Consider the following 20,446-nt stretch of genomic DNA (forward strand, 5'->3'; position numbering starts at 1 on the left):
GAACTCCAGGAGCATTTGGACAATGCTCACAGGCACAGGGTGGGATTGTTGGGGTGTGCTGGGCAGGGCCAGGGACTGGACTGGATGATCCTTGTGGGTCTCTTCCAACTGAGGATATTGCATGATTCTAGGAAACTTCTCCCAATTTTTCAGAGAGAATTTTCTGGCCACCTGCCAGCCAGTTTTTTCTTCTAAGGTGAAGTACAATAAAATCTTAAGATAAAACATCAAGCTACTCCTTATGTATTTCAGAAGAGGCAGGCTAAGGGCACCCCAGGATTTACATCTCTACTAGGCAGTTGCTTTTGAGGCTTTTTGATGTTTGGTGTTTGTGAAAATCTGTACAGTTGATTCAGAAATTATTAGAAACAGAAAATAACACCAATCCATATCTCAGAGAGCCAGGGGGCAACAGAAACTCCAGGCAATAAGAGCAGAGAGCAGTGATGCAAGATAGGAATGACACATGTTCCACAGTGTTTGAGAGGTTGCACAAATTGCTTCTGAGTCCAGCTCAGGCTCTTTCCCAGCCCCTTCTGCCTGGAGAATTATTGACAGGCAGGTGCTGGGCAGTTTACTTGGAACCATCCAACAAAAGGGCTGCCTAAAAAGGTGTACCCAAGTCACTGCTCCAGACAGCCCCATTCTTTCCAAGTCACTGCCTCTTGTCACACAAACCATGGTCCTTTCTTAGATGTCTCTCAAGCCTGCCGAGAACTCTTACACAAGGTGAGCATAGCCCAGCATAGGCATTATTATTCCTATTTCCCTTTTCCTGAATGTTTCTGAGATCAAAGGAAAGATGCCAACTTAGAGATTAATCGAAGGCAATTTAAAACTTTTCAGAACAGTCACAACAAATTCTTGTTGGTTATATATCACCAGCTGTAGGAGCAGAATCTTGAAAATTAAGTATGTGGGAAGAAAACAAACAAATGAGATTCTGCTTGGAAAAGTGCAGCTAATCAATGTGGGAAAATGAATGCACATGGTGTTACACATGTACACACATGTGCAAGCACAGCACAGTACCCGAAGACAGAGTTTAAGCATATTAAACTCTTAATATGCTTTTGTGACTTGAGTCACAAGTATGTGGAATAAGCCATTTCCAACTGCTTCCCTTATCACCAGCTTATGTGCATCCCAAAAAGAAACTGTCCATCTTCAAGCCCTCTGTGTTTACATGGCTTCAGTCTCAAATAGCATCACTAAAGTATTTTCTGAAAGCTGTGCCTGCATATGTCCCCTGCTTGTGCTAAGAAAATACGAACTGGGAGAGGTGGGAGAACCTCGGCTGCTGGACTGGCCACAGCAGGGCAATGACCTGGAGCACACCTGATGACACCATAAAAGTTGTGTTATTTAGGTGTTAGGTTTTAAGGGTGGTCTTTTTCTGTCCTCTAATCCCTTTCCCCCTCCCTAATAAAGATCAGAGATGTGACATGAAAGGGACTCAAGATGAGCAGGAGGGACGAGACGAGGAGGATGTCGAGAGCACTGCAGGAGGTGAGATTTCCCAGGGAGAGAAATCAAGAGATTTCATCAGCCTGTGCTGGAGTAATGTGGCTGTTCTGGGAGGCATTCTGGGTGTGCCAGGGTGGTTCAGGAAGCCATCCAGCTGGAATTCACTGCCAGTTGTCTATCTTCCCTTAAGAGAGACCATCAGCATTGCTCCAGGATTGATTCTCCAGGGACACAACTCCCAGGTGTGGTCTCTCCCAGGCAACAGAAGAGTCAGGGATGCACCTTGATGCAAAGCCTGCCAAGAACAGCTAATGGAGGTGCTCAAGGAAGCGGCATAAATTCCAAGATCATGCAAGGCTCTTTGGGATCATCCACAGCATTATTCCCTGCAATGCCAGTGCAAGGCACTGCCTGCACAAGTGGAATTTCTCCAGGGGCTATGGACCAAGATTCGGCCTCACCTGGGAGCTGGGTGAGGTAAGCACACACCTGGAGGGTGCTGCATCCCACAGAAGCACCAGCAGCTTCTGGAAGCCCTGGTTTAGGAATTTCCTGGGCCAGAGGGTGGATTTGCATCTCTGCATTTGCTACCTCTTGATCTGGGCTCTCAAAACCATTTTACTTCTGGCATCTACACCCCCAGGGCAACCAGCACCAGTTTCACTACACACCATGTGTTGCCTTTTGGGTGTTTTAAAGCTTCTGGTTCTCGTTTGATGCCATCAATTACTTTGTTCTAAGTACTCTCTTATCTGCATTCTCCTCTGCTCTCCTAATTTCATACCCTCTCTTTCATATCCTCAGCTAATCACTTCTTTTCCCACATTAAAGTCTCACTATTCTATTTTTTCAGAAAAACCCATCTCTGGGATTGTACCAGATACCACAGGCTTACACAGCTGCATAAAGGCATTTCCTGCTTGTCCCACGTAGTTCCCAGCCAGCTAATGACAATAATAGTAACAACAACAATAATGATAACAATAACATGATTTTTTACTTAAAAGTGGCTCTGCTCATGTGTGTCATTTTGTGTTACTTACAGGGGATTTGACCCACCACTCTCTCACCCGACAGCTCAGCAGCAGGAGATCCTCCTGTAACACCCTGTATCCAGTTTTAATGCTGACATCCTGATGGATTTTATGTTATACACTTTGCTATCTCCTCTCCTTGTCCAGGATATTTATGAGCTTGCTGGAAGGTTCAGACAGTTGGAGAACTCCACTTTTTTGCTTCTCCAAGTAATTCCCCTCCATTAATTCTGATCTGCACTCGTCCCCTTTTTTAGTGAGTTATTTACCTGTGAGAGCACCTTCTCTTTTATCCTTTCAGAGCTTCCTTCCCCTAAAAGATCTGCCAGGTGTTATCTCTCCCGACAGAAACTGGGTTGCCTCCTCCCCTAGTTCTCACATTCAGCCATGTGCCTACAAGTCAGACCCTGTATTTGAATTTTTAACAATTTGCTTGGCTGGAAAGTCAGGCTCATTGTTCTGTGACTTCAGCTATTTCCAGCTGATATTGCCCTCAGCTCTTCCTCCTGGCTCTGGGCATGGATAAGAGATTGCAGTCCACATTCAGGATTTATCAGCTGTGTGCTTGAGCCCTGCAGGATGCCCAGTGGGTAATCTGTACCCCCGGCAATTTATTACTCTCCACTCTATTTCAGAAGTGCTCAAATTGGTGGTTTCATTTGTGAGGGATCCTGCCAGGTGAGAACCTCCCCAAGCCCGCCCCTGGTGATCACTAATGCAATAAAAGGCTCTTCTGTTCTGCACTTACAGCCCCTGAACATCCCTCAAACCCGTGTTTACTCCCTAGGTCTGAAGAACCCCAAGCAGCCTTCTCCCTTCTGATGGAGCTGAAAACGTTTGCATTAATGGTCTATTTTACACAAGCTGCTAAGAGAAATATTCACTGGCTTGTCTCTCCATGGCTCTGCACTTCACTTGGCATCCAGCTATGTTCTGATTTCCTTCTCCAGCCACACCTTGGCTTTAGAAGAGCAGTTTCCAAGTGCCCTCCCTGCCCAGCTGCTTGACTTGCCCTTTTCTGGGGCTGTAAATGATCCCTGTGCCCAAAAGCACATTTTGACTGCTTATTTTAGCAATATTTTCATAATACTTTCCTGTCTATGTAAGCTTGTCTTTGCAGCCTGTGCTGACACAGTGTTGTAACCCTAATGCCACCCTCCTTTTACCTGGGGGCAACTGGGGATTTTTGTGTCACCCGTCACTGGACTTCACACTCTCCTTAGTGCAGTCTCTCTCCCATGCCACCAGAAGAGACGCACGCTTCTCCTCTCTGTAATTTCACCTAGGAATTACAGGGTCCCACTGTTTGCTTTTCTTTTAAACTGGGTTTCTGAAAAGTTTGTCAAAACTTTAATTTAAAGCTGGGCTTTCTAATTCATCCACTTGTATTTTTAGCCTTATGCCATTTATCTGGAGGCAGAGATGCATTTTTCCTTGGTCTCCTTCTCTGTTTTGTGTCCTGCTTGCATGGGATGTCTATTTCTCTATTGATTTATGCCTTTCCCAAGATAAAGAACCAATGTGATTATAACTCAGAGGTTGTGTTATGTCAACAAAATTTTCAGCTTGGTGGCTTTTCTGCATAAGTCCTGCACAAGATCTGTGCTCTGTCCTCTGCTCTTAATAAAGTTAAATCCCGAATCTATGCAGTCTTTGAATCTTGCAAGGGAATTCTGACTCTCTGACTGGCCCTGAAAGCAACCACAGAAGCTGCTGCAGTTAACAGACATAGATTCACAGCACTTTCAGATATATTGGTCCTTCTACCTGCTGGAATGAGGTAGGAAGAGGGAATGAAGGTTTGGTGCGATTGGCAAAGCAGATGGCACTGGCTCTGTGTGAGGGTCAGAGGGTCATCAGGAGGTGGGCACAGACTAGGGCCACTGGGACCATTTCCAAAGAGAAAGAAGCATCCCAGCATGGACCTTGCAATGCCTAGCACCCTGTGTTAGGTGCACAGACTCCTGCTCTTGGAGCCCTCCCAGGTTCATTTGGGAGCTCAAAGCAAGCCAGGAGGGCTCTCTCCATGTGCGTTACCCTGGGAGGGCATCGGCACTCAGAGCTCCCTGCAACCAGAGACATCTCTGCCCTGCTGCCTCCTTATCTCTCCAAACACCAGCATCCCTCCAGGCCTTGGAAAAACCTCCCTATCATCTATCTACAGTGTCAGGCACTTCTGCACCTGGGAAAAATATCTGTTCCTAGGAGTCTGGGAGGCCAGAAGGCTGCAGGGAACCAGGACTGTGCCCATCCAGCCTCCCCTGCCCCACTGCCTCTGTGGCACTGGGAGCCTGGGCATGGGCTGAGGCTGAATAGACAAGCACTGGGAGGAAGTTATTATCTCTGCGGCACAATGGGCACAGTGAGTCACAAGTTTAAGGCCAGTGTTTTAACAGAAATTAGACAGCCAGATCTGTGTTTGGTACCTAAATCAAAAGGATTTGCCCGAGGACCCGCAATGAGTCAGTGGCAGGGTGAGGAAGGGAGCCAGGCTCTGCTCCCAGCCAGCACCTGCCCCTGCTGACTCGCAGGTTGCTGCCTTCAGAGGACCTGAGAGACCAAGACCTGGGAGCTAAACTCGGGTTCTTTCAAAGACACTTGTCTCAAAGGCATTTTCCCTCTCTTTGTGAGAGATGTGTAGCAGTTAGGCAGACAGCCAAACTTTAATTGCATCTGATTTCCAAAAGACACTAAAAAGCAACTCCCACGCAACAGAGGCAGGTGAGAAATGAGGGATGTGCAAATCCAGCAACTCAATTAGTCTGTTCTACTACCCTGGGCCACACACACTTCCCTTCTCATTGATTCCAGTTAGCTGGGCTTGGCTAAAACAACTGGAGTCCAAAAAGCCTTAATGGTAACAACTCTGCCAGTAAGACACCCAGACTGGTGCAAGGACACTGAAAAAGGTGGTCCCACTCCTTCCTTTGGGAGCTATTCCAGCTGCTAGAGATATTTAATGAAAATTAGCCACCTTATTTCTCAGTTGCAGTACTTCAGGTTTTCGTGTACTCTTAAAAACACATGCTTATCATTCAGGCCATTACCCTCACAGGTGAGCTCTGGAATGCTCCTGCAGTCAGTGCTCCTGTAGGAAAACACATCAGGAAGGTACCAAGTGTCCTGGCAGCTGGAGTTCCTTAAGCAACACTCCCCCTCCCCATTCACCTGCTTGCTGCCAGGAGAGGCAAAGGCCAGACTTACCCTGACCACCTTGCTGAGATGGGCAGTGAAGACGGATACTCAGACTGTGTCTGGAGGTGCCCGTCCCTGAGAAATCTGCAGGAACTGAGCGGTTTCTCTCCCGTCCTGACAACCCCTCCTCCTGCTTCCTCAGCTCAGAGCTGGACTGTGGCACTAAACACTTCCAGAGTGGCTGGGAGCCACTGTGCAGGGGAGCGCTTGGGATCAGGGGCTGGGCTTCGGGAGAGCAGCGGTAGCCAGCGGGGTGGCCAGGAGGAAGGTGAGGGTCGCAGGCTCTGCACTCAGCTGAGTCCTTGGGCAGGAGAGCAGAGTTGGGCTCCAGGGGACATTTTCTTTTCCTTCGGTGATGCCTGCTCTGTAAGCTGTGTCTGGGAGGCAGCAGTGCAGGGGGTGTGCCAGCTACTCCCAATTGTCTGTTGGCATCTACACTGAAGTCCAACCTGTTTGGAGAAGCAGAGGAGGCATGAGGGGGCTCCCAACCTTCCTGGGGATAGGTTGGCTGTCCTGCTGGAGCTGCCTCCTGCAGCACAGCACTGCTTTCCAGAGGCTGCTCAGAGTGATGGCTTTTCTCAGTCCTCCTTTGTGTCCGAGCACTGTGGAAGGCAACCTTGGCCCCTGAGTACCGGGATTTGCGTGGCCCTGGCCCCTGCCCGGCCCGCCCAGGGAGACACTCCACATCCTGCCTGTAGTGGTGGTGCTGGTGGTGGTGGTAGTGGACATGGCTGAGCACCTGGGGCTTGGCTGGAGCAGCCCCCGTGGGCACCATCAGGTCCAAGGACCGGGGCCGCCTCTCCCTGGGCGGCTGCAGCTGCTCCTGGCCGTGGTCTGTGGCGGGGCCCTCGGAGCTGCAGTACACGAAGGGATCGTAGTCGCTGCTGAGGGAGCTGCGGAAGGTGGAGCAGCTGCCGTGTATGCCCTGCAGGCTGACATCCGTGCAGTTCAACATGGAGTCACTGGAGGAGCCGTGGCAGGGCCCCGAGCTGGAGTCACTGCCTGGCCCGTCGGCCAGGTACCCGCTGTGCTCCGTGAGATAGCTCTCCCCAGAGCCACTGCTGTTGTGCTGGTGCCCGTGGCCAGGCCCCCGGCGCAGGGTGGGTGCACGGTGCTGCTTCTGTGCCAGGGCTGCCTTGGGTGCCAGACAGGGGGGCTGAGGCTGAAGGGGACATGTCCTGTGGGGTGCCAGTGCCGGCCCACATGCAGAGGGGTTGGGGTGCTGCTGCCCCAGCAAGCCTGGGGCCAGAGGGGCCACGTGGCCACAGGCCAGCAGGGAGGAGGCTGGTCTGTAGGGCATGTAGTGGATGGTGCCAAAATCCAGCTGGGAGAGCTCTGGAGAGTGGAAGAAGGAGTTGCCGTGGGCTGGCTCTGAGGGTAAGCTCCTGAGGTTCCTCTGAGGATATGCGTGTGGGAGGTGGTAAAGGGCATGTCCTGGATGCTGGCGGAAAAGGTGGAGCCGCCGCCCAGGCTCCATGTCCTGAGGAACCAGCCTGGAGCTGGCAGCCATGGCCTGGTCCCCCGAGTCTCTGGCTGTGGAGAAAGAAGGGAGTATCCAGCACATGTCCCACAGCTCAGCTGCAGCAACCCTGGCACTGATGATCCACTGCCCTCCCACCATGGTCCCACATTCCCATCCATACTCTGCAACTCCTCGCTGCCACCACCAAACCACCCTGATGGTCTTGCACACTCAGCACTCTCCCTGCTGCCGTGACCCTCAGATCCCACCTTCCCTTCCCCATAGGTCCCAGGACGGGAATCCTTCCTCTTGGTGCAGGTCCCAGCCCAAGCCCAGCACCTCACTGTACCCTGGTCCTCTGTCCACTCCATGCACAGGTATACGAAGACCTGCTGAGCCACCTCCCAAGAGCAACTGGAGCTTCTGGGCACAATCCTGCAACCAACCCTGTCCCCAGCCAGGAAATGCTATGTCTGAGCCCTACCAAGAATATTGAACATGCAAAGTGGACACGTGTGGTGTTGCTGCAGCCAAGGGTCAACACACTCCCGATGGAACTCGTGGGAGCATGAGATGATCCGCAGTTCCTAGAAAGAAGTGGAGAGGAGGAGGATGAGCAAGGAAAACCATTTTCCAAGACTTGGATGGGTCCTTCTTGATGGAAGTGAGCCTGAAGGACACACAGATGTCTAACAGTGAGGGATCTGCAGCCCAGCTGTGCATGGAGGAGGCTGTGGAGCACCTCTGGTTCTGCTCTGTCAACACCCAGAGAGGTGCAAGTAGGGAAATTTCAGGCTGGGTGCTCTGGAGCAGCAAACCCACTTTTACTCTATTTCAACCATGGGCATTTTATGGGCATTTTACCCCACAGCCACAGCTGGAGTACAGATACTTTACAGCCCAGGGGCTATAAAGCCCAGGGGCAGGCACGCCTCCATGGATGCGGTCCCATCTCACAGGCCTCTGCCTCTTGTCATGCTCAGCTCCCACTGCTGACCCCCCGCCAGAAACTGGGAAGCCAAAGCTGTGTGTGCCACAGCCCTGCCCAAGCCCTACCTGCCCCTCGCTGAACTCCTCAAGGCAGATGGCGCAGACCGGGGCAGAGCTGCAGCTGCTGGCTGAGTCCCAGCGCGGGGCCGGCCGCGCCCGGGGCTGGTAGCGGCGCGTGGCCAATTGCCCGATGGCCTGCAGGGTCTGCTGCTGCACCGAGTCCTGCAGAGAGAAGACGGGGCTTGAGGAGAGATTCAGCCTTACTCTGCCCTCCCGTATTCAAAATGGGATTATCAGAAATTTGGGGATGATACTCATCTGCAGAGGTGACTTTCTGTCTAAACTGACTCAGCCAGAGTAGGTTTTGTCACCAGCAGGAGACATCTGGCCCTAGACATTCAAATCACTCAACAGTGCTGAATTTTTGATCCCCAAAGGATTGTCTCTCTATAGGACAAATGGGATAGTCTCAAATATGGAAATACATCTGACTCTGGGAGGACGAATATTTCATTTGTTAATTTCTATTAAGAATACAAAATTATACAATCATGGAATCTTGGAATGGTTTGGATTAGACAGAACCTTAAAGCTCATCACACTCGCTGCTATCTTCCACTATCCCAGGTTGCTCCAAGCCCCATCAAACCTGGCCTTGGACGCTTCCAGGGATCCAGGGACACCCAAAGCTTCTCTGGACAACTTTTGCCAGAGCCTCACCACCCAGGGCAGGGAAGAATTTCTTCCCAGATCTAATCTAAATCTCTCCTCTTAGTTTAAAACTTTTCTCCCTGTCCTATCACTATCTGCCCATTTCCCCTCCAAAAGGTATGTTTATGATTTTCCTGTACCCCTATTTGCTCAGACATGTCTGCTCCATGAGATCCCTACCTGAGTCCTGTTCAGCTGGCACTTTGTGCGGACAACAAAAATCAAAATGATGACAACCACAGTGCTGACCACTGTGAGAAGAATCCACACGTCGTAGTCTGGCTGTTGGATAAAACAGGACAGAAATTACTCTTGGTGGGAGTTAGAGACTAGGGGAACCCCCATCTCTTCTGGACCACCAGCCTTGGGAAATATCATCCCTGGCCAAGCACTTCCTCTTTGCTCTTTACAGGTAAAAGAAAAAACGGTTCAGTATTTTCTGCACTTCCGTACAAAAATGGAATATCTCTGTCTTGCAGCATTTCAGCTCCCTTGAGACAATGGTCTAAGGTATCACAAGATGAGAAAATCAAGACTTGGTCTTACTTGAAGAGACAGAGAATCAATCCCCTTGCCTCACTTGTGACAATATAGCAAAAGAAAGTAAGTAAGCTGAAAGTGCTTTTGAGACTTTACTTGCAGCAGATCTGAATGCTACAGACAACTCCTGCAACAGGCTGTGATCTCCATCCTTGAGGAGGAAAGCTCAGCCTCTCTGGGAAAGTCCAGCAGGTTAAGAGGGAGGATACAGGAGGCAGTGAGAATCATGTGTCTCTCACCCAAGCTGGTGGCTCCTTGACCTCTATCTTCACATGGGCCTCTCTGTTCTTGTTCACAACGCCCATGAGGAGCTCAGCGTCGTGACCCCTGATCAGGACCACAGGCTGGCTCAGGCCTCTGGGCTTCCTCAACTGCAAAGAAACAAACACAGTGAAGGCTGATCCAGAACACCCTGAAACAAGGTCGATCCCGGTCCCCCATGCATGTCTCTTCCTCCTGATGCTTCTTGAAACACTTCAGAGACTGACTGCTCCCACAAGTTTACACTAACCCTCTATGATGAATCAAATGGAAGCTTCTCTTTTACCAATTTTCCAGCATGGATTTCTTAATTTTCCCTGCTGGTGACTTCTCATGCACAACCAGCCATTAATTGATGTCTCTTGAGTTCCTTTTAAGCCCCTGTCCAAAAGATCTTGGTCCCTCCTTATCCCTGTGGAAGTGCCAACACTGCCAAGTGCTGTCTTCACCACAGAAATGCTTCCTCTGCTCTGGACCCATCCAGTTCCCTTCTTCCCTAAGGACATCCTCCTTGTTCCTGGTCAATCTGGCAGTTTTCCACTGTAGTCCAGCCATCCTGGAACAGGCTGGCTCAGCAAGTGTACAAGCATGCTCTCCTCCAGACTGACTGGATCAGGGTGGCCTTAAGACCCAGTAAGCCCTTCCCATACCCTGCAGGGATACCGGAGGAATCCAAAGGTCAGTGGACAGGGATGGAGAAGTGAATGGAGGTGCAGATGGTCAAGAAGATCAGAGAGGCAAGGCCAAAGGCTCTGAGTTGTTGATAGGATTTGATACTCTTGGCTTTGGTGTACCAATTGGGAAAGCTGGAAATGTGGGAGACAAGGCTTGGGGTAGGGATCAGAGACAGGGATTTGAGTAACCTTGGCATCAACTCATGGACCTGCATTTGCTGCTGCGTTTCTTTGGCACCAGAAATTAAGTTGCAAGTGCATGAAAAGAGCCACAGGGGATGGATCCAGCAAGGAGTCAGCCCAGACTCTGGATGAGGCCTGGCACCAGACTCAGCTCCCATCTGTTCCCTACCTAAATCTAGATGTTTTTCATATTCCTGAATTATCTGGATTGATTCCCTTCCAGAGACAACAACTGTGTTGGGGAAAGGGACCTTTGGAGGTGTCTAAACCAAGGTTAAATCTGCGCCAACAGCAAAGCAGGAGGATGTGACTTTGGCTTGAAAACTTGAGAAATCACCCTTCCTGAGGTACACTGGGCTGTCTGGGCTAGATGGGATGGGAGGAAACTTCCCAAGAGGAAGCATCCAGCTCCATGTAGAAAAGTTTGATTGACCAGACAATTTTAAGAGCATGGATGTGCCAGGGAGAGTGTGTGTGTGGGGTAAGAGCCAACACCCAACACCATTTTCCTAGGACCTCCCACTGGTGCCTAGGGAGTTCTGCTCTGAGCGCATTTCAGGATGGGACAGGAGTACTGTGTTTTAGCTGAGGGTTATCACTGGAGTCTGTACCTGATCAGCAGCACTTTCATCATCAGTGATGTCGAAAAGGATCGCACGGGCTCCACGCTCCCCTGCCAGCTTTGCCTGTCCAAAACAACAGAAGCTTCAGTGGACATTTTGTACTGTAACCTGTGTCCACACCTGCCACTGGATCTGTGTCTGCCTCCTGGGCTCTTTGCAGGAGAAAGAAGCATCTGCTTGGACTGAGGAAACCATGCCCACCTTGGTTCCTGAGCTTGCATTGGGCTGCAGTCTGCTCTTACCAGAGCCCTTCAGGTCACGGGTGGTTTCTTCCCAAAGTTGTGAAGGTGAACTAGTTGGTGGCCTTGCAGTCACAGCAACACACAAACCTAACTGTTCCCCAGCTGTCCACATGCCAGGTGCTCCCTTGTTTCAGAGCTGGATTTGCTAGGGATGGACATGCAGCCCTGTTAGCCCTGCTCAACTCCACGGACAGCAGAAACTCCGGCAGGTCCCCTGTCACCTGGCAGCACCAGGGCTGTCAGACGGCCTGGCTTCCACTCATGCTGCTCTCCCTGGTTCCCCCTGCTCATCAGAGAGAAGCTCAGGTGGAGCCAGGGCTGCAGGTCTGCTCTAGGATTAGAAGTTTGACAGCTTTCCCAGCAGGGAGGGACAGCTCAGAGACCCACCCAGCCAAGCACACATGCCACCCTGGTGAGGTAACCAGCCAGGACCTTGTGGGTCACCCACCTCCTCCCAGGCAGCCCCTGCAGCCCTCTGGGCAGGCAGCCCCGGGAGATGGAACCTGAGCTGAAGGCTGGGCTGGGCCGTGGCTGCTCAGGCGGAGCCCTTTGATCCCTGTGTCCAGAGCACCCGAGCAAACAGGAGCAGCATTGCCAAATCCTGGCTGGGGGCCACGTGGCACTGCCCTGCTCCCAGCTGCGCTGTCAGACACAGGGAGCCGGCCGGGCCAAGGGATGCACCATTCCCAGCACGGCCAAGTGGCACCCTCCCTGCTCCATCCCTGCTCCTGGGTCGTCTCGGCAAGGAGCGGTGGGCCTGAGTCTGGGTACAGGGATGGGAATGGTGCTGCAGATGGTCGGGAACAGGCCGAGGTGGAGGCTCTGAGCTGCTGATAAGATTTGACATTCATAGGGAAGCTAGAAAAGTCAGATCAAGGCTCAACACAGGGATCAGAGACTGGGGTCCTGCCTGGGATCAAAGGAATCTCATTCAGTGTTTGCCAGCACTTTCAGGGAGTGAGTTCCATCTGACAGTCAGGCTTTCATGAACAACAAACAGCTCTACAAAAATTTTATCCTGCTAAAGACACTGACTGTGGGGCAATGAACAACTGAGACTGGACAAGTGACTTTTCCCAACATCTTTCTGACTCCTATTGCAAAGGACACAACTTCTGGTGACGAGGAACAGGGCCCAGGGAATGGCTGGAGCTGTGCCAGGGAGAGTTATGGTGGGTATTAGAGAAAGGTTCTTCCCCCAGAGGGTGCTGGGCACTGCCCAGGCTCCCCAGGGAATGGGCACAGCCCCGAGGCTGCCGGAGCTCCAGGAACGTTTGGACCTCTTCCAGGCATGGACAGGGTGGGATTGTTGGGGGTGTCTGTGCAGAGCCAGGGGTGGGACTGGATGATCCTTGGGGTTCCTTTTCAACTCAAGACAATCTGTGATTCTGTTCAACCTGCTTGATACAATAATTTTCTCAAGTGTTTGCTATCTCTGCGCCATATCCCTTCAGGCACATGGCACAACTGAGCTCCCTCTTTGAGGACTGAAACACTTCTGGTGCAAATAGGTATTTACAGGATGAGTTTGGAGATCTCACCAGTTGTCAGCCAGCCTTACAACCACTGGTTCACTCAGAAATAAAAAAAAAAGCCCCCCCCCCAAAATTTACAAATTATGATCAGAAAGAAAAATAAATCACTTTGAATTGATTCCAGAGGTCCTTCCCATGCTTTCCTCTCCTCTAATGCCTTCCCTGCTGGTTTTAGCTTTGGATGCTGAAGCAGTGATAGAATTGAGGAAGCAGGGAAGTGCCTCAGGTGGCTGGTGGAGTTCTCCTCGTGATGGGCTGGCCAGGGCTGTCCGTGTGCAGGGCTTGGCTGGGTGACAGCTGAAGCAGAGATTGTGATAACACTCTGCACATGGCTATTTTTATCATCACTGATATAGCCCTGCAATTCCACATGTAAAGCTCTGCCCCAAGACACACTTGCCAGGAAAAACAAGGTTCCTGCTCCAGTCAGCACTAGCCACATCCCACAGCTACAACCCTGCTCCAGAGGAGAAGCGTGGTCCTGGGATTTTGAGGAAGAGACCTCAGCATCCCTGCCCATAGCAGCGGCTTAGAATGAGATGATGTTTTAAGGTCCCTTCCAGTCTCAACCATTCCCTGATTCTCTGATCTGTACCATGTTGGAGGGAGGGAGCTTGGCAGAGGCTTCAGGAGAATAGAGAAGCAGACAGCCAGGAATTTCAGGGGTTGGAAGATCCACGATATAATGCAGGGCCCAGGGATGTGGCCAGCTTAAGGAGCATCTGCTCCATTTCATGGCTAAACTACTCCTGTTTGTGGGAGAAGAACTGTGAGCCTGCCTCCCTTAGTAAGATTTTAGAGCAGGAACACCTGCAGGATGGTGACTGCTGTCACATAGAGCTGGATGTCAAAATCCAGTGTTGGATCTGGTTCTGGTAACAGAGCAGTAATGACTGATGGCCAGTGAACGCAGTCTACCAGGTGAACTGAGGATTTGTTTGCTTTGGGGGGTTTAGGTGTCCCGGAGAAGGGATCACGGTGGATGAGCAGAATGCAGCAATGCACCATGTCTTGTCTCCCCTGTGCCAACCTTTCTCAGATGATCCTTGGACTTGGTAAAACACTGGTACTTCCAGTGCTGTGATCAGAGTCTCAAAGATGAAGGACAAAACTAACGAAAGAGCTAGAATCCCAGAATCCCAAAATGGTTTGGGCTGGAATGGACCTTAACGCTCATTTCATTCCACCCCCTGTAATGGCAAGGGACACCTTCCACTAGACCAGACTGCTCCAAGCCTCAGCCAACATGGCCTAAGTTTTGAAACCTTTTAAGGTTCTGAAATGGAAGATGGGCCTTTGCAGCTGCTTTGTCCTCCTGTTCACGATCCTCCACAGCAGCTGCACTGACTAAACATCCTGGGGCATCCTGGCACCACTGTCATGTGACCATCACATTTAGATGGATGTGGGAGAGCTGGAGGCACAGACCTTTTCCTCATGTCTGTCACAAGCTGCCCAGGCCATTTTCTAGGTGTGGGGGAACTGACAGCAGGCTGACAACTCCATCACGCAGGCTCATGCCAACAGCTGGCACCAGCTCCAGAGCAGCAGCATCCCAAATTTGGGCTGGGCAACCTAGGAAGGGATAGGTACTGCTGCCTGGCTGCCCATACAGCCAGCAGGAACCAGCCCTGGGATGACAAATTCACCATGGCATCACATCCCTTTCCTTGCTTTTGACGCCACAGCCTCCATGAAAAAACCCTGCTGTGCAGGAGCAAAAAACGGGTCCAAGTTTTGCCTGCCTTCTTTAGCTGAGCTGCAGAGAGCACAGAAAAGGACCCTGTCCCCATCTCCACCACATCACCAGCAGCAGCAAGAAAGCAACAAGGCAGAATCACCTGAAGGCAATCCAGGTAAAGCCAAGAAGTGCTGAACCAGGGGGCTTTCATGCTTGTATAACACTTGTACAAGCACAAAAATAGCCCAACATTTGGTAGAGAGACAATCAAAAGAAAAAGCCAAAGTCATCCTTATCCATGCAACTAATCAGAGTCACAAAGATTTTAAGGCTTAAAATGACCCTTGTTCCTACCTGACTTCCTTATTTCCAGAGAATTGGACCAGTGACCTCAGTTTTTGGCACAAGAACTGCTGTTTCACTGAGGTGCCTTATCCAAAGACCTCTGAGATCTCCCAGGGCCCAAACTGTTAACAAGTCATGACCCACCACTAGTTCAGCTGGTCTGCATTTATCTCACTGCTCAGCATTGACTCTTCTCATGCCTCATCCAGTGAAGTATTACAGCATTATTTTTGGAAACAGAGCTGCAGAAGATGTTTTCTGTGTCCATGTTTTCCCACAGGCCAGAGAACACAGAGAAACAGAAATCCCCTCACAGGCCAGGGAGCAATGTGAGGCTGTTAAACATGTTAAACATGAGGGGCACAAGGCTGCTGGGCAAAGAGTGTGGAATGTTGGGTAAGGCCTGAGCGTCCCAGAGCTGCCAGGCCAGGGGGAATTGCACACCTTTTACAAAGTCAGGCAGTCCAAAAGGTCAAGGGATGGGTGTTTGGGATGGCTGGCACAGCATGTCTCCCAAAGGACCCCTTCTGCCAAGGACCACTTCTGCCAAGGAGCCTGCTCTGTCCTTGTCCTTTTATCCACTTCTTAACAGCTCTAGGAAAGAGCTACCTTGCTGCCTCCTCCTGCCCTTTTCTTTGCTGCACCACAGGTTTCACTTCCTAGGCTGATGCCATTTCACAGATTTTTGCACTTACCTTGTTGGCCAGGGACAGGCAGGGGTTGGGATCTCGATCCGGTTGTTCCAGCTTGACGATGGTGATGAATCCCGACTCTGTGTGTTCATCCTCACTGGTGTTGCACAGGGATAGTGGGTGGGACTAAGGGACAAAAGCAAGGGCAAACTCAGATCCTGGGGCTCAGCACTGCAAGGGGGCTCAAGCCCACCCTGCAAACCCTCTGGATCTGCCCAGAGGTGTAGGACCCCCTGTTGCTGGGTGTCACTATAGCATTGCTACATCCCATGGCCCTGCCCGAGCCAGTGAGGCTTTGACACAAAAGAACAGTCACTGCCCAAGCTGAGTGTCACCACAGCCGCTCCAACCACCACGGTCCCCAGAGCCTGGCTGGACTCTATGGAGCTGGAGACCACAGTTCTGTGGCCTCCAGCTGCACCCCACTGACCTCCCTGGCACTGGGCTTCCCAGGAAGGTGGCTGGTAGATATTCCCATCAATCCCAGGGTTATAGCCATTAGAAAAATTCAAGGAATGCTGCTGGCAGTGATGGGGGCACTTTTTGCTTCCTGTGCAGTGATACAACCCAGCACCAATTCCACATCCACAAGCACCCAGCACTGCAGAGTTGGGAGACACCATAAAGCCACAGAGCTGCTTTGGGTAGCACCAAGTTTAGGTGCTAACAAAACCATGAAAATAAGTTAAAATCATCAAATCCTAAGATGATAGCATGGAGACCAACTAGTTCTAACATTTAGTGCAAATGCCTGTGGCTGTGAGTTTGTATCCAACTCCTAATCATGTCTGGAACTGCTTAAAACCAAAGTAAAAGTGAAGGATTTCAGTGACATTTGAAATATTTTAAAATAAAAGTTTGTATCCTTTAGTCAAAACACAGGTCTAGTGGAAGGTGTCCCTGCCCATAGCAGTGGGGATGACTGGATTATCTTTAACGTCCCTTCCAACCTAGACCATTCTGGGATGCTACAATTTAGATTTCAGACTTCAGGACATCAAATAGAGTGAAGCTGTACCAAGCCAAGAACCACAAAGTCTAGAAATCCAGGTTTTCAGGGAAGCAATCGGATCGGTTATGGCTTGGATCAATGGGAAGCTCCCAAAAAGCCCCTGCTCCCTTGGAGCACTGATGGGCACTGCCTTGACCAACACCGACATGGCATTAAAGTGCCCGTGATCCCACTGGATTCACCCAGAAGGGCATCATTTTGTGCTCTGCTTGCCTGGTTGGGAACTTGGGCTAATATGTGATCATGGCTTTGGGTTAATATGTGCTTGTCACAGCCACAGAAAAACGCCAAACAGAAAATGCAGAATGTGTCTCAGGGTAGCTCCAACAGCTCAGAGGGACCCCACCCAAGCCTTCTCTGGGCTGCTCCTGGAGCCTGGGGTAGCTGGGAAGGACCTTGGAGTTGTGTCCAACCCTGGCTGTAACACTCACAGGACAGTGACAGTCTCATGTGCTGAGCAGCCTCTCTGTGTCCAAGATTTCTGGGCCTGATCCCAGCATTAGGGTGAGGGGCCCTGGCACAGGGTGCCCAGAGAAGCTGTGGCTGCCCCTGGATCCCTGGCAGTGCCCAAGGCCAGGCTGGACAGTGCTTGGAGCAATCTGGGATAGTGGAAGGTGTCCCTTCCCATGGCAGGGGGTGGAACAAGATGAGCTTTAAGGTCCGTTCCAACCCAGGCCATTCCATGTTCCATGATTAATGGTGAACACCAGGAATATGAGCAATGGGCCAAGCTACTGCAGCTCCAAATGTGCATGGGGAGGATATGGAAAATGCTGGCAGCTGCTCTAGAGCAAGACCCAGATGATAAATCTGGAGAAGACCTGCTGAGGAATGCTGGTCCCTGCACCTGAGACCCTTCCCACGTGGGCAGCTGTCCATGGAGCTCAGGCAGAGTAGTGGCCCCTTGTTATTCTGTGCTGTGTCCCTCACAGACACAGATCAGGCTGGAGTCTGAGCCTGGGAGTCTTCTGAGCACCCTGCAGTGCCCAGGTGCAGCTCAGGGCCATTGCTGGGGCAAGGACACAGGCACCATCCATCACTGCCACATACTCCACTCATCTCTGCTCCAGAGATCTCCTCCCTCTCCTCCCCTCAGCTCCTCCTGTTTGTTGCTGTACTGGCAACTCCTCTGCCAGCAGCACAGCAGCAAGACATAGCTCTTATTTTCTAAATCCTTCAATGGCATTTCTTGGCATTCCCACTGCCCCATTCCTGGCATTATGAGTGAGGGATCCCGGCTGCACATCATGCTCACAGGACAAGAGCAGACTCGAACAATAATCCAAGGATGATGTGGAAAAACAAGTATTATGAGACTTCTTAATGCAGAGGACTTGTGCCCCATGCATGTCTGTGGCTGCAGAGTCAGGATCCATTGCTCCCTCCTGAGCCTGTGGCTGCAGATGGGCTACCAGGCAGGGCATTCCCCTCTTTGCTGGGCTGGGCCCCTCTGCAGCACCAACTGCCACAGCCAAGGCTCCTTAAAGACCCTTATCTGATCTAGGAGACAACAAAATCCCATTGCTGAAGAGAGGGGGTATGTTCATACCTCAAACCAGAGAGGCTTCACACATGCTGCCTAAATGCCACTGCACTCCTGATCCAGCACTCCCTGCTCCCAGGGGCTCCCAGTCAGCAGAGGGACCTCAGGGGTTATTATGCTGGACCCCACAATGCTGTTCCAGCTGGGGTTCCCTGGTGGAAGTCACATTGCTGCTCTGCCAGATCCTTCTCGCAGGACAATCTGTGCCTGGGCCTGTGCTGCTGGGATCCATGGTGGTGGGCGGGGATCAGCGGGCAGGGACCCACTCTTGGGTGATTCAGCTCTGCAGCTCTCTCCACACCCTGGCCCTGGTAAGACACTGTCAACCTGTCACCCCTGGCTTTGTCACTCCATCTATCTCTGTCACCATATCCCTCTTGTCACACCTTCAGAGAGGACACAGAGCTCCTCCTCATCCCTATCTTCTTGCTATCACCTTTTGATTTCTTGTTTCCTTACCTTATGGCTTCTCTTTATTTTCTACCTTTTCTGTCCGCAGTGCCACTCCTAAAATACTGAATTTCACTTTTTTAACTCCTCCTTGCCATCTTTACCACTTTATTCCTACCAGCCCCACTACCTTCACACCAATCTGTCCTTCTCAGCATCACTCACAGGTTGCACTGAGCAGCAGAAACATGGGGAAAAGTCCTGGGGAATCAGGCATGAAGAGGTGCCCGATTTCCACTTGGGAGCTTCATGTAGAAAACAGGAGGAAAAAAAGTGACCCTGAGAGTCCACTTTGCTGCCTGAAGGCAGGATCAGCCAGACCTAAAACATTAAAGTGTCAGAGACACTTGCAGAACCTGTTTTCAAGACCTCCAAAAAGGGGGACTCCTTACCCACTCCAGGACTCCTGTCTTCTCCATACCAGAAAGTGTATTCCAGTGCCACACTGGAATTGGTTTTGCTCCAGCCTGAGCCTATGAATTCTCACTGAATCAACCATGCCCACAGAAAAGAGATTATTTGTGGTGGGTTTTTTTTCTCCCCAAGGAGTCTTTAAACATTTCTGTTCCCCTTTCTGTTCACCAAGGAGTCTTGAGGGACAAGGGTTGCAAAAGGACTCAGAGAAAGTCCTCAGTTTTCTCCATAAGGGAACTCAGAGCTCTTCCCATGCTTTCTTCTTGGGGAAGGAATCAAAATTTGATCTGATCTGAAGTGGCAGGAGAAATGTTATAACCACCCCATAGGATTGGCATGGAAAAGACAGGAAGAGTACAGGACAGGAGAGTGTTCATCAAAGGGCTTAGGAAAAATCCTGGACTAAACTTTTCACTACATTGACCATAATCCCAGAAAAAACTGCAAGCAGCAAATATCAAAATGCATTTGAAATAGAGAGCAATGCAGGGAATGGCAGATTGATAATCCTGACTTCTCTGCCAAAAGAAAAGCCAGGATAAATAAACAGGCTAATGAAGAGAAAGGAAGAACTAACAGAGCTTTGGAAAATGAAAGAGATGGTTCACAGAGCCACAGGACTCCTCAAAGCAGTTAGTGAGTGTGGGACTAAAGGCAGTTCCATGAATACCAGACTCTGGTGTCTCCCCTCCTGTTCTTCTGCAAGGTCAAGGCTATGGAAGATGATGGAATATTGTGCAGTACTGCCCAGGGAGAAGGACTTTGGACATGGGCCTGGAGCAACAGAACAAAGGAGGATAGCTTTCCACTGCCAGAGGGCAGGGATAGATGGGATATTGGGAAGGAATCCTACCCTGGGAGGGTGGGCAGGCCCTGGCACAGGGTGCCCAGAGCAGCTGTGGCTGCCCCTGGATCCCTGGCAGTGCCCAAGGCCAGGTTGGACACTGGGGCTTGGAGCACCTCGAGATGTCCTTGCCCAAGGCAGGGGGTGGGATGAGATGGGCTTTAAGATCTTTTCCAATCCAAACCATTTCATGATTCTATGATCTTGAGAACCAAAAAGAGAATAAAGTGGGGCAGTCCTTACCATGAACTCCCCATGGACAGTCCTAAGGCAAACTGTGTTGTCCAAATATTCATAAATCACATAGAAAATGAGAGGGATGGTGAAATGACCCAGTTCTTCAGTAACGCATAAAAATCCAAGTCAGTAAATATTAAAACTGTCTAGCAAAGGATCTCATGATACTGAGTGATGGAATGATACAAGATATTAAAAAATGCAGATATGAAAAAAATTATCCAGGTACTTTACACAGGGAGGAGCTTTAGGTGAGCCGTTAACGAACAGGAAAGAGCTTGGAGTCACTGTGGAGAGTTTTATGGAAACTG

The 20,446-nt window shown here is 50.7% G+C and overlaps 1 protein-coding gene across 2 annotated transcripts in view; it reads right to left on the minus strand.

Annotated features, from left to right (window-relative positions):
• RNF43 (ring finger protein 43) overlaps positions 1-20,446 on the minus strand; it is a gene marked incomplete at its 5' end in the record, with an annotated part of 58,332 nt that overhangs the window by 2,623 nt on the left and 35,263 nt on the right. For both annotated transcript variants that reach the window (XM_083875509.1, XM_083875510.1), the window contains 7 exons: positions 5,706-7,229; positions 7,643-7,745; positions 8,215-8,370; positions 9,040-9,141; positions 9,639-9,770; positions 11,129-11,203; positions 15,639-15,761. In XM_083875509.1, the coding sequence (XP_083731635.1) occupies positions 5,706-7,229; positions 7,643-7,745; positions 8,215-8,370; positions 9,040-9,141; positions 9,639-9,770; positions 11,129-11,203; positions 15,639-15,761 (2,215 nt within the window). The remainder of the gene's footprint in view (positions 1-5,705; positions 7,230-7,642; positions 7,746-8,214; positions 8,371-9,039; positions 9,142-9,638; positions 9,771-11,128; positions 11,204-15,638; positions 15,762-20,446) is intronic.

Source organism: Zosterops lateralis (genome assembly GCF_965231275.1).
Source record: "Zosterops lateralis genome assembly, chromosome: 19".
Classification (NCBI taxonomy): domain Eukaryota; kingdom Metazoa; phylum Chordata; class Aves; order Passeriformes; family Zosteropidae; genus Zosterops; species Zosterops lateralis.